Source organism: Salmo salar, chromosome 10, assembly GCF_965601325.2.
Source record: "Salmo salar chromosome 10, fSalSal1, whole genome shotgun sequence".
NCBI classification, from domain to species: Eukaryota; Metazoa; Chordata; class Actinopteri; order Salmoniformes; family Salmonidae; genus Salmo; species Salmo salar.
In genome coordinates, this window is record NC_138300.1 from 36,947,732 (window position 1) to 36,962,330 (window position 14,599).

The 14,599-nt window shown below is 43.0% G+C and overlaps 1 protein-coding gene across 1 annotated transcript; it reads left to right on the forward strand.

Annotated features, from left to right (window-relative positions):
- The first annotated feature begins 1,364 nt into the window (after window positions 1–1,364).
- Window positions 1,365–13,487, forward strand: LOC106560314 (epoxide hydrolase 4). Its single transcript, XM_014123099.3, has 7 exons — window positions 1,365–1,755; window positions 2,913–2,998; window positions 7,923–8,080; window positions 8,751–8,879; window positions 10,295–10,398; window positions 11,036–11,184; window positions 12,262–13,487. Exons 1-7 carry the CDS (start codon window positions 1,513–1,515, stop codon window positions 12,500–12,502), a joined length of 1,110 nt encoding a protein of 369 aa, XP_013978574.2. The 5' UTR covers window positions 1,365–1,512; the 3' UTR covers window positions 12,503–13,487.
- Window positions 13,488–14,599: the final 1,112 nt, after the last annotated feature.

The following is a 14,599-nucleotide window of genomic DNA, read 5'->3' on the forward strand; positions in this document are numbered from 1 at the left end:
CCCGCCGCTGCATTCGTTTTTTTTACTCTGCTGCTACTCGATGTTTATCGATGCATATTCACTTCACCCCTACCTACATGTACAAATGACCTCGACTAACCGGTACCCCCTGTATATAGCCTAGTTATTGTTATTCTATTGTTACATTTTTATTATTTTTACTTTAGGAAACTGTTTACCAAATAAACTAACTCTTTCTTGAACTGCACTGTTGGTTAAGGGCTTGTAAGTAAGCATTTCATGGTAAGGTCTACACATGTCAGCGCATGTGACAATTTGTTTGATTTGATTAATGGATGATGACGATGATTTATAGAAGTGCTTGACTTGGACTGAAATAGGTTCCGGTACTCATTTTGGGTGTCGGTACTGTTTATATTTAAGTGCAGGAACTTTATAATACTTTTAAGCTAATATTTTATAAGATGTGTAGGAACTCAAGCCATATAACATTTTAGGTGCCGGTACTTGTATTTGTATATATTAGAGATCCCAATTAGCTGCCTTCCCTGTGGCTCAGTTGGTAGTCATGGTGTGTGCAACGCCAGGGTTGTGGGTTCGATTCCCACGGGGGGCCAGTACAAAGAAAAAATGCATGAAATGAAATGTATGCATTCACTACTGTAAGTCGCTCTGGATAAGAGCTTCTGCTAAATGACAAATGTAAAAATGTTCTGGTGAGCTCCTGCCCAAGTCAAGCACTAATGATCAGCCAGTCCATCAAGGAGGATATCCAGAAAGTTTTCATTACAATAAAAAGATGACGCAATACTTGAAAACAGAGTGCACATTCAGATCTACACACTTGCATTTGTTCAGTGACTGAGATTTGACAAGACAAGCTGGACTCACAATGCCTCAATTTAGTGTTATTCTTAGCAATTTTCCAACTGCATGCCAGTATACTGCAATAATAGCTATACACTCACTGAGAGTCAGTCCTGTACATTAACTTTTTTACATTCATACTTCCCATATCAGCATCCATCAACCTTCGATTGAGCAGTGGATTACAGCCCTGGGAGTCTCACCATTTTCTTCCCTTGAGGCGTTAACTGTCATTCATCTTTAATCCCAGAGAGCTCTTGGTCTCTCAATCATGTCCCTAGATCAGTCTCAGTCAGGCACTTGCTCATTCACCTCTTATTTTGCAGTCTAAACACGTAGAAAGGGTTTCAGAAAATAATCTGTTTTGAAGGTGACGTGGCGTCTCATATTTTTCTCTGATTCATTTCTAGGCTTTTAGATTAAAATAATAGAAGCGTTAAACACCAATCTCAAACTAAACATCCTATCTGCTGTCATCACACGCACGCGTGGGTTCTGACGTACTGCTCCCCTCTTGAACATTTCATTCAGGGATCCTCCCTAGTACAGCGGCAGACCGACAAGCAGATGCGCTGTTAGCGGAGCTACCGGATAACGATGAGCGATATTTCAAGATAATTAACAAAATAATATATCAATAGGTAGGTGACGTTATCTGCGTTGTTTTACCTGAGTAATGTAAAGATGGCGAGAGTGCTCAACAACTTGCTCCTGTTTACAATCAGACTCACGCTGAAGATCCGAGTTTTAGGGTATTGGTCGTTGATATACGGTTATTGTGCCCTCTGCACTGCCGTAGCGCTGCTGAAACTTTGGTGGAGCATCATTTTAAGGCCGTCAGCCACCTTTCAGTGGGGAATTCGCGAAACTCCCCCTGCTTGCTTGAATGACACGTCCTTGGGAACCCACTGTTACGTTAGAATAAAGGTATGGCACACTTTACATTGCACGTGAGAGGAAGCCTATTTGAGATTGGGAAATAGCCTTTTGTGTGCGTGAGAGGTCTGTTTAGGTAATTCCGTATGTGCCTTAGTTTGTTTGTAGAATTGAAATCAATTCGAATAGGCCTGCAGGGTACGTGCAGATCTTGGGGCATCTGTTTTGTTTTGGGGGAATTTCAGCGAAACGCCATATGCAGATATATTTGCAGTGTAGGCTTCTGTTATTATTCCAAGCGACTGTCTCTGTATATGCGCTCACGCCTCAGAGGTAGGTAGTGCTGAACGGGCAGTCCCCTATAGCAGCAGCAATAGTAATTCGTGACAAATGTCACGATTTCATACGAGTACCAAGATAAAAGGTGCTATAAACTGTAGATTCACATTTAATTTGTATTTTTCGTTTAAATGTTTATTTAGCAACACATTATCCCTTATAGGATTCACATAGCATGAACGCATGCTCACAATAATAATGTGGCAGTTCAGTTGTAAGAATAATCCCCTATATTATTTGACATCCTAAGTAACCTGTGCGATTTAAGTTTGTGCCAGTAAGTAGCTACATTGGGCCAGAAAACGCTTGAGCTAGACAATGTTATAAAATCAGAAATTAGATAAGATAGGTAGTCCATGCATATAAACCAATCAAATGTATCCACACTTTACTCAACGGGTAGACCATAAGAACAACCTATTCTACATACCATTGCAACATAAATTCACAATGATTTGAATAGAATTGGCTATAAATGTTAGTGACAGATTGATTTCATAATATAAAGAATGCTTCATACTGGAATGACCAGACAGAAGGCAGGCCAGGGCTGAGTTTATGGGATGGCCCTGCTCTCTCCCTGTTCTATCCCTGCTTTACAGCGCCATAAAGCACACAGCAATGTTGGAGGATGAGAGTTTTATGTCACAGAGAGCACTACGCCCCAAATGGCATCCTATTCCCTATGTAGTGCACTACTTTCAACCAGAGCCCATAGTAGTGCACTATATAGGGAATAGGGTGTCATTTGGGACACAGCCAGAGACCAGCAGACAGTAAGAGCCCACGTGATGGTGATCAGGGAAGTGTTGACATATAACAGTGTGTCCCTGGTGACTGACAGATCTGTCTTCCGTCTTTATTCTCAGGAGTCTGGTCTGAGGTTTCACTATGTCGCTGCTGGAGAGAGAGGGAAACCGCTCATGCTGTTTTTGCATGGTTTCCCAGAGTTCTGGTAAGACATCTAGACTACACAGTGCGTCTGCACGTTATACACACATAAAGGGCTGGTGTTTCAACCCAGACACAGATTAAGCCTAGTTCTGGACTGAAAGGCACTTTCAATTGAAATTCTCAATTTATCTTGCTTTTTAGTCTTGCTTTTTAATCTGTGTCCAGGAAACAGGCCCATAGAGACTCAACAAATTTATTGGTATTGCCTGGCCAGTTAATTTTTTTATTTTTGTGTTTTTATGCTGAGAAAGCATTTTGGAAAGGAGCTCCTTTGCAAACTAACTAACCAGGACCCCCATGAAACACTGACCCCGGGGCCTCCCGAGTGGCACAGCACTTTAAGGCACTGCATCGCAGTGTTAGAGGTGTCACTACAGATCTGGGTTCGATCCCGGGCTATGTTGCAGATGACTGCGACTGGGAGACCCATGTCCCGGCTGTGATGTCCTTGTCCCATCGGGCTCTAGTGAATCCTTGTGGCGGCCAGGCGCATGCATGCTGACTTCGGTCACCAGCTGTACTGTGTTTCTTCCAACACATTGGTGCAGCTGGCTTCCTGCTTAAGCGAACAGTGTGTCAAGAATCAGTGCGACTTGGCGGGGTCGTGTTTCGGAGGACGCACGGCTCTCGACCTTCGCCTCTCCTGAGTCCTTACTGGAGTTGCAGCGATGGGACAAGACTGTAACTACCAATTGGATATCACGAAAAAGGGGTAATAATAATACCAACAACAAGAAAAAACACCCCATAACTACTATATCGATCCCACACAACAGTACTGTATCATGTAACCAACGCTCTGCTGTACATTACTTCTGCATCAAAAGACCATATCTCAGTTGGGGTCTTCATACCATGTGATTCTTCAATTACAATATTCCTATTAGACTTTATTGCTTATTAGGATAGCTAAGGATCTAAAGTTCCTTGTTCCTCTTTCCACCATGTTTCATAAAAAATGATATGGAGCGTAGTAGTGAGATCGACCTCTGGAATGGGGCTAAATTAAGAGGTTGTCAAGTGCTGTAAGCTAGTCCATATCTCAGGGAACTCACAGAGCAGCAGAAAGGACAGGACCGGGCTTAATTAACGGGTCTTCTTGGGTCTATTCTGCCTCACTGCCCATCTACTGCACAGGAATCCATGATGAACTTTGAATGTGTCCCAAATGGCACCCTATTCTGTATATAGTGCACTACTTTTGACCAGAGCCATATGGGTCCTGGTCAAAAGTAGTGCATTTATGGGATTAGTGTGCCATTTGGGACGTAGCGTCTCTCTCTGCAGTGCTAGCTGGACAGACAGACTCTCTTCCACTTATGAGTTTCTTCTCCCACTTAATTCAGTGTTTAAAAAGTGCTAAACCCAAGTTTCCCTTATCACTCAGAATAGAGAGAGGCTTGGTGTGTGGGTGATTGGGGTGCAAGGTGGGGGGCTGTGAAGGAACTGGAAGTGCCTGTGTTATTTTAAACCTCATCTATATTCTAAGATATTGGGTTTCTCTGCTCCAGTCCTGTGTCCCAAATGGCACCGTATTCCCTGTAGTGCACTACTTTTGACCAGGGCCCAGCTCTTATCCTGACTCAACAGAACCCCAGTCAGGCCTTGTGCTCCTCCTCTGTGGGGCTTTGAGCTCTGAGGAGCCTCAGCCTCCAGTCCACAGCAGATAGATCCCCAGCAGACAAGATCTTCAATTAGAGAGCTTTTGCTCTCCACTATGATGATTGAGCGGATTAGAATTGTGGAAAGAACATCTCATATTATAAACTCAGCAAGAAAAGAAACATCCCTTTTTCAGGACCCTGTCTTTCAAAGATAATTCATCAAAATCCATATAACTTCACAGATCTTCATTATGAAGGGTTTAAACACTGTTCCCCATGCTTGTTCAATGACCTATAAACAATTAATGAACATGCACCTGTGGAACGGTCATTCAGACACTAACGGCTTACAGACAGTAGGCAATTAAGGTCACAGTTCTGAAAACTTAGGACACTAAAGAGGCCTATCTACTGACTCTGAAAAACACCAAAAGAAATATGCCCAGGGTCCCTGCTCATCTGCGTGATTGTGCCTTAGGCATGCTGCAAGGAGGCATGAGGACTGCCGATGTGGCCAGGGCAATAAATTGCAATGTCCTTACTGTGAGATGCCTAAGACAGCGCTACAGGGAGAAAGGATGGACAGTTGATTGTCGTCGCAGTGGCAGACCACATGTAAAAACACCTGCACAGGATCGGTACATCCGAACATCACACCTGCGGGACAGGTATAGGATGGCAACAACTGCCCGAGTTACACCAGGAACGCACAATCCCTCCATCAGTGCTCAGACTGTCTGCAATAGGCTGAGAGAGGCTGGACTGAGGGCTTGTAGGCCTGTTGTAAGGCAGGTCCTCACCAGACATCACTGGCAACAACGTTGCCTATGGACACAAACCCACCGTCACTGGATCAGACAGGATTGGCAAAAGTGCTCTTCACTGACGAGAAGCGGTTTTGTCTCACCAGAGGTGATAGTCGGATTCGCGTTTATCGTCGAAGGAATGAGCGTTACACCGAGGCCTGTACTCTGGAGCGGGATCGAATAGGAGGTGGAGGGTCTGTCTTGGTCTGCGGCAGTCACTAGCAGTTCTGGGGGAGGGGCCAGGGGGGGCCAGTGCCCCTGTGACAATTTTGGACCCCCTTGTGGCCCCCCTAAATGTGGAGTATGAAAGAATTTTTACATAAGACATTTTGCTATCGTTCTTTTTTTACATCCGTTATTAGACAGTGGCAATGCGAAACACTAATTTAACCCACACATTTTCTAGAGGGACGGCTTTAGGCGGAACACAACAGTATCGTACCACATGCAAAACGATATGACAACAATAACGTCTAATGTAACTGGCCCCTCTAACAGTACAACTGGCCCCAACTTGCCCCCCCCAGTTGAAATGGTCTAGAACCGCCACTGGCGGCAGTGTGTCACAGCATCATCGGACTGAGCTTGTTGTCATTGCAGGCAATCTCAACGCTGTGCGTTACAGGGAAGACATCCTCCCTCATGTGGTACCCTTCCTGCAGGCTCATCCTGACATGACCATCCAGCATGACAATGCCACCAGCCATACTACTCATTCTGTGCGTGATTTCCTGCAAGACAGGAATGTCAGTGTTCTGCCGTGGCCAGCGAAGAGCCCGGATCTCAATCCCATTGAGCACGTCTGGGACCTGTTGGATCGGAGGGTGAGAGCTAGGACCATTCCCCCCAGAAATGTCCGGGAACTTGAAGGTGCCTTGGTGGAAGAGTGCGGTAACATCTCACAGCAAGAACTGGCAAATCTGGTGCAGTCCATGAGGAGGAGATGCACTGCAGTACTTACTGCAGCTGGTGGCCACACCAGATACTGAATGTTACTTTTGATTTTGACCCCCCCTTTTGTTCAGGGACACATTATTCCATTTCTACTAGTCACATGTCTGTGGAACTTGTTCAGTTTATGTCTCAATTGTTTAATCTTGTCATGTTCATACAAATATTGAGAGGATGTTTCTTTTTTTGTTGAGTTTATAAAGGTGACCTTCACTCCGTTTGGAAGGGAAGAAGGGAAGCCGAGTGCCAGTAGAAATAATGCAGTATAAGATACAGCAACTTTGTAGGTATATTCAAGAGAGAAACACACAGCGTTTTTATAGAAGAATATATGCCTAGGTAAAAGTTTGTGGTTTTTCAGCAGTGTTCAGCAGGGGTTTAATAATTAAATACTGTCTTGTGTGTGACTTTCTCCTCTCACAAATAATAATATAAAATGCCAGTAAATAATATTACAAAATTAAATATCTAAATATGCAAAATGAAACTATAACTAACTTAACTAAATAACGGTCATCTTCATCTCTCTCACACACACACACTCACTCACTCACTCACTCTCTCTCGTTCTCAAATTCAAGCTGCTTTATTGGCATGAAAAACATTGTGTCAATATTGTCAAAGCAACAATGTATACAATATACATTGTAATACAATTATAAACAATAAAATAATAATATAGAATGGCAGTAAATAATAATACAAAATTAAATATAAAAATAATAACAATAAAATAGTAGTAAAATAATAGTATAATGTAATAAATATAAATATGGAAAATGAATCCATAACTAACTTATAACTAAATAACGGTCATCTTCACCATTACATCAGTACTACAACTACTGTCGTCATTACTAGTACTACTACCACCACCATCACTAAACTGCTATCATTACCATTACCACCCATATCACTACTATTTGGAATGATAAACAACAATAATAATAATAGTAATAACAATAATTGTAATAATAAATAAGTTACTGCTTACTATGCAGATGTTATTATCCAGTGTCCCTCAGGCTATGGCAGGAAAATACATATTTGGCTGCAAGAGGAGCCATTGCTCCTTCGCCCATGAGTATTTGTCGTTTTTCCTCTGGGTTTAATAAGTTAAAATTTGGAGTAAATGTAGTCATTTCTGTGAATAAGGAATCTCTTTGTGAGGAATATTTATCACACTAAAGGAGAAAGTGCATCTCTCTCTCTACCTCCTCTGTCGTGCAGTGACCACATACACGCTCCTCTTTGGGTAGCCATGTCTTTTTATGTCTGCCGGTTTCTATTTCCAATCGGTGGTCACTCAGCCTGTACTTGGTAAGGATCTATCTCTGCTTCCTATCTCTGACAGAGTAGAGATAATCAGCCAATTCATATTTTCTGTTTAGGGTCAGATGGCAATTTAGTCGGCTTTGGGATTTTGTTTCGTTTTTCCAATGTTGTAAATATGAGTCCTTTGATTGTCTCTGTCTCTGTCTCGGTCCGTCTCTCGTCCTCCCTCTCTCTTTCAATCTCTCCCCCCTCACTCTCTCTCTTTCTCTCTCTGTCCACCTGCCCCCAGGTTTTCCTGGCGCCACCAGCTGCGTGAGTTTAAGAGTGAGTTCCGTGTGGTGGCCGTTGACATGCGAGGCTACGGGGAGTCCGACTTGCCATCATCCACAGAGAGCTACCGCTTTGATTACCTGGTCACAGACGTCAAGGACATTGTGGAATACCTAGGTAAGAGTGGACAACCACATCTTTTTTTCTGTATTTTATATCCATGCTTATGTAGTTTATGCAGAAATACACACGGAGACAGATGTATATATGATGGAAGATGAAACAAAACATGCCCACTCTGATTCAGGGATAGACACTTTAGGGACCATGACTACCCATATTATGAAACATCACTCCGTGGGAACAAAGAGAAAGGGTGACCGTCTGGTGTCCTGAGCTGAGTCAAAGTTAAACTTGTTTCTCATTGTAATACTGTGTGGACTGGACAGCCTGTGAACACCCTGTGGGCCTACAACACAGCAGGACATGACAGGCTTACTCTGACTCATGGTGACTGACCGTGGGTCGTCGTGCTGATACACACTAACTACAGAGCCCCCAGCCAGTGAAACAGGAAGCATCCACTCAGACCTGGGGTCCTCTGTGTCTGTGTAACACCAGTATGCCTCACCTTGTGTCAGACTGATATTTCAAATAGCAGTACACCTGACAATTATTTTCTTTGCAGGCAAAATATTGACATTTTTAAACAAACAAGATTGTTCTACTTCAGGAGGTACTGTATCTTGGCAAGGAGACTCAACTCCAAGAAGGTGAATGAATGGTGCTGGACAAATACACACACACACACACACACACACTCAGACTTTACTCCATCTCTCCTCAGGTTACAACAGATGTCACCTGGTCGGCCATGATTGGGGAGGAACCATCGCCTGGCTGTTCGCCATCCACTACCCCGAGATGGTCACCAAACTCATCGTCCTAAACTGCCCCCATCCATCTGTCTTCAGTGGTATGTCCTAATGTCCTAAACTGACCCCATCCATCTGTCTTCAGTGGTATGTCCTAAACTGACCCCATCCATCTGTCTTCAGTGGTATGTCCTAAACTGACCCCATCCATCTGTCTTTAGTGGTATGTCCTAAACTGACCCCATCTATCTGTCTTCAGTGGTATGTCCTAAACTGACCCCATCTATCTGTCTTCTGTGGTATGTCCTAAACTGACCCCATCTATCTGTCTTCTGTGGTATGTCCTAAACTGACCCCATATATCTGTCTTCAGTGGTATGTCCTAAACTGACCCCATCCATCTGTCTTCAGTGGTATGTCCTAAACTGACCCCATCCATCTGTCTTCAGTGGTATGTCCTAAACTGACCCCATCTATTTGTCTTCAGTGGTATGTCCTAAACTGCCACCACTCCTATTTGTCTTCAGTGGTATGTCCTAAACTGCCACCACTCCTGTCTTCACTGGCACATCCTAACTTCCCTCTGTTTTCAAGTTTCACTTTTGCAAAGTAAATTAGTTTAGCATAAAATGACAGGGACTACATTGGTGAACACACTGTGGACTGAATACACCAATCGACTAGTCCCTGGAACGTCATTGTCCTGAACTGCCTCCATCCCTCTGTGTTAACTGGTACGTCATCACCATCATCATCCTTAGATGAACAACAGATGAAACAGCCTACTGTATGTCACAAATATACAATCATTAAATCAATTGGATGTGAGAGAAACCTCCTCTTCCTCCTTGTGCTAATTAGAGATTACCATCTTTAATTGTGAGGTATTATTACCCTCATGCAGTGTTTGCTGCATCCATCTGGTAGTTCCTCAGTCTCCTTCATTGAGGGGAAGATGGATGAGGTAATTATACAGTAGTGCTTTAATATGAAGCTGGAGCAGCTGGCTAGACTGGGCTGGAGGAGCGGAAATGAGAGGAGAGGATAGAGGGGAGGTCACTGGCAGACATCCACAGCCTCTCTCTCCCTAGCAACTGCACTACGCTGGATTCGTCTCTTGCTTAACATCCATACTTGCATGCCACTTAGAATACATGCCCAAAACATTGCTTCATTCTAAGTGGTATGCAAGTGTTTATTTTGAAACTTTTTCTCATCCTCTCTTTTTTGTCTTATTTTCCTCTTTTCCCTCTCACCCGCTCCTCTTTTCTCTCATATCCTCTTCTCCCCTCTCCCTCCCTCCCTCCACTCTCCCTCTACTATTTTCTTTCCTCTGTTCTCTCCTGTTCGCTCCCATCCTTTTCTCCCCTCTCCTCTCCCTACCTACCTCCCTCCCTCTCTCCTCTCCTGCCCTTCTCTCTCCCTCTCCCCTTTTCTCTCCTGTTCTCCCCTGTCCTTTTCTTCCCTCCTCTCTCCCTGTGTCTTCTCTCCTCTCCTCTTTCCTCCATGTTTCTAGATTATGCCCTGCGTCATCCCAGTCAGCTGCTCAAGTCCAGCTACTTCTTCTTCTTCCAGCTGTCTCGCTTCCCAGAGCTCATGCTCTCCATCAATGATTTCAAGGTGAAGCATGTTGCATGTATTTGAGTGACCTCAAGGTGAAAAATACAGAACTGCTCCAGGCAACAGGAAGTTGCCTTTGTGTGTATGTCGAAGGGGAGGGGCTTCTTGATGTGATGGTTGTGCCTCAAGGAGTCTGTGTATGGCGACAATTTATAGAGTATAGTAGTTGCAGGCAATCTATCATTGAATGGTAAATGGAGCAAAAATATGTTGGCTTTTTTGTTATTGACAGGAAGGCATGTTAGTTCTTTTTTAGCTATCATGAATATAAATGAATAATGATTAACTATGTTACAAGAAGGCAATCAAATTGATCATGTCTCAAAAAAAGCAATGCATTCCCATATGCGTTTTTTTCCAATATATACTGTAGGGGAGAGAGACGGTTGTCATCCATGATGTTATGCCTAAGTCCTTTTCAGTTGAGTGTAGGTCATCTCACAGTAGTCAACACAACCGCCATGGCATTTATAGAGCCTCATACAACCTGTATTACTGTGACAGTGACATAAGCGACCTTGTCTGTGTGTGCCATCCAGTTCAAATCACACCTTGAGCACAACCGGAAACACACACACACACACACACACACACACACACTCACCCGGTGTGTCCTTCTGTCCCCTCTGTACTGTAGGCACTGAAGGATCTGTTCACCAGCCGTAGTACAGGGATTGGGAGGAAGGGTCGGTGGCTCACTGCAGAGGACATGGAGGCCTATCTCTACGCCTTCTCCCAGCCAGGGGCCCTCACCGGGGCCCTCAACTACTACAGGAATGTCTTCAGGTTAAGATTATGAACCAATGAAATTCTTAATTAGTGAGCTCTGTATTTGGTCTCCTGTGGGCATCCCTACTTATGTATGACATGCCCATTGAACATGTCGTAGCTGACCACCATTGTTGTGTACCCTCATTTGAGATACGGTTACTTCAAGCGCCTTATGATAATGTGAATCATTAGCACACTCTTGTGTTTGAAATGCTGTTTTGATGAAAGTACATTCAAAAATAAGTTCCTCTTATGAAAACTCAGTGGTTGTGTAATAGGTACAGAGGTCTTGGAATCAGACTACATGATGAGAAATAATTGGGCTTTAGAATAATGTATTCTGTTAGTTTTTTTGTATTGTTTGTCTTTGACAAGTTGACTCCTATAATGAATAAGAGAAAGCCTGGATGATTCCAATGTAATCTCTGGCACTCACTCACTCACTCACTCACTCACTCACTCACTCACTCACCCACTCACTCACTCACTCACTCACCTCACTCACTCACTCACTCACTCAGCATCAGAGAGTACATGTGTTTTTGACATGTGAACTGTACATGCATGACTGACTTCACCATCTGCTCTTCTTCCTCAAGCAGCCAGCCAGTGTCTGTCAGAACAGAACAACATATTTTATTCTGCTCGGAATTATATAATATGAATGTCACTGACACATTATCAATTAGCGTAAGAAACATGTTCTATAAATCTATTATTCAATTAGCCTCTCCACAAGTTTACAACACAGGTAACATACATGGATACCACGTGAATACTGGACATCAAGTCTGCATTAAACCAGATTTCTGGTTCTCAGATGCGTTGCTTTTTAATGTGGAAATTAGAATTTTCAGTTTACTTCCATAATTGACCCCAAACCATTTCAGATCTGATCATGTTTTCTCCACAGGTAACATGGATAGCACATGAAAATATTAAACTCGTCTACATCATGATGGAACGCGAGTGTTTACTGTAACAAGTTTCATATAAGCAACCTATCTCAGATCTGTATATCACATCATATGATTGAGTTTAACCAGTTTTAAGCAACTCATCTCAGGTCTGTTATTAATATTCTCTCCACAGTTCCCTCCCACTCAGCCAGAATGATGTCAAGTCCCCGGTGTTGTTGTTGTGGGGTGAGAGAGATGCCTTCCTGGAGCAGGAGATGGCTGAGGCGTGCCGTGTCTACATCAGGAATCACTTCCGACTCAACATCATCTCCGGGGCCAGCCACTGGCTACAGCAGGACCAGCCTGACATCGTCAACACACTCATATGGACCTTCCTCAAAGAGGGAGAGGGCCGCAAAACCTACAGGAACTGAATCTAGCTAGGTCTACATCCCAAATGGCACACTTTCTTCCTACACAGTGACCTACTTTTGACCAGAGCCCTACGGGTCCTGGTCAAAAGCAGTGCACTATATAGAGAATAGGGTGCCATTTGGGACACAACCTAAAACAGGGCCTCCTCCCTCCTTCACTCCCTCCCTCCCTCCCCACCAGCCACCCCTACCATAGAACGGGGCCTCTTCCCTCCTTCACTCCCTCCCTCCGTCCCCACCAGCCACCCCTACCACTAGAAGCCTGGAATATTCCTGTGAAAAACCAACCAATATAATGACAATGCAATCATTCTTTAAATCTTTGCACATTTCAGATATTTTTTTTATGTCAAAAGAAAGGGAAAGAGAAAAAAAGCACATTTTATTGAGAGGACACTGAGTAGTACAGTAGTATGTTTGACACATATTCAGTACTCTTTTGCACATGACATCCGCCTTAAAGTTTGTAGGTTACAACATTACAAATGTGTGGTAAAATCTCCTTGTGAGTTTGTATTGTGTGGTGCCTTTTAATGTAATGTTGTATAATGTTTTGCGGCGTTGTAAAATTGTGCCATGTCTTCTGAGGTTGAGCTGTGGCGTTTGTCTGCTATATGTGTAACTGGATTGCTCCTCACTATTTTAGACACAATCCTTTGGGATCCCTCTTGTCCCACACCCTTGTCTTTGTCCCAAATGGCACCCTATTCCCTATTTAGGGATATAGGGTGTCATTTGGGACGTAACCGCATACCCTCTCTATCAGGTAGTGTTGTCTTACAGAAAATATTGTTATTTTTGTATTTTTTTGATTATTTACTCAGATATTTGAGAATGTTGTTATTATGAGATTCCTGTATAGAACAACAGTGATGGTTCAATATTGTACACTTTTTTGAATCTCTTCCTACACACTGCATTTTGAAATCCACTGAGCCAGGTCTGCACCATTTTGATTTTTTAAGCAAATAAACTATAATGTGAAGCCTGGGGAGCCATTGTCAATCTTTTTAACTGACCTACTGAATCGACCATTGACTGTATGGATGACAGACACAACCTGACAATTTGCATGCCTGCTGTGTCACAGAAGCAGCCCTGTCATTATATCAGAACATGATTAAAATTAGATTGGCCTGGTTTAGAGATGCCAATCCCTCTAGTTCAAAATAGTTTACTGCGTTTTATTTATTTGTTTGGAGAGATCGAATGCAATCTGAGCATTTACAACACAGTATAACATTTAATACCCATTTATATTCACGCCTATTCATGCATTTATGGTAAAAGTACATCATTTTCCCTATGTCACCTGGCACAGCAAGCATGTTACTTGCAAAGAAATTCAATTGAAATGGTATTAAAATATTGGTCTTGCTCAACATTGCAGCCGACAGTGTAGGCGACTGACTGATTGATCTATTTACCCATGATACATTACGGATTTGAATCTCTCAAACAGCCATTTGACACGTTAGAGCGGATCAATTCTTTCAAATTCCAAAGTGTGTTGTGTTATGGGGATAACAATTGTCCGACTTGCGACTGCATGAACTTTACAAATGTCATGAAGTTTTGACTGCACTTGGCTGCAAGTTTATGCAGTTTCTCTTTACCAATTTCATCCTGCATCCATCTCCTGCATTGTGGGAGGCTCAATTGTCACCAAATCATAAGGGTGTTTTTATTTGACCCACGTGAATGTGACAAAAGACATGACTGAAACGAACTAACTTTGCACAATTCATGTATACAGTGGACAAATTAATGGGTGCGTTTGAGTAGTAAGGCAAAAGTAATCGACTGTAGACGGAAGTCGACAAGTACATTTGGGGGATGTACATATGCACCGATAGCAAGTCAGACAACTTCTGCTGTTTCTAGGAAACGCGACAAAGGCAGACATGGCATTTGCCTTTGTTATTGCCGATGAAGTGGACGCTATTGAAATTCCACTTCTCATACACGAAGCTCAACATGATCAACATGGTCCAAGGAATGAATATCCTGATGATAAGGACATTAGATACCAGCCCAACTTCTTTCTAACATTCAAGACTTGTTTTGTTTTTTTGTTTGGTTATCTCAAAACATAAG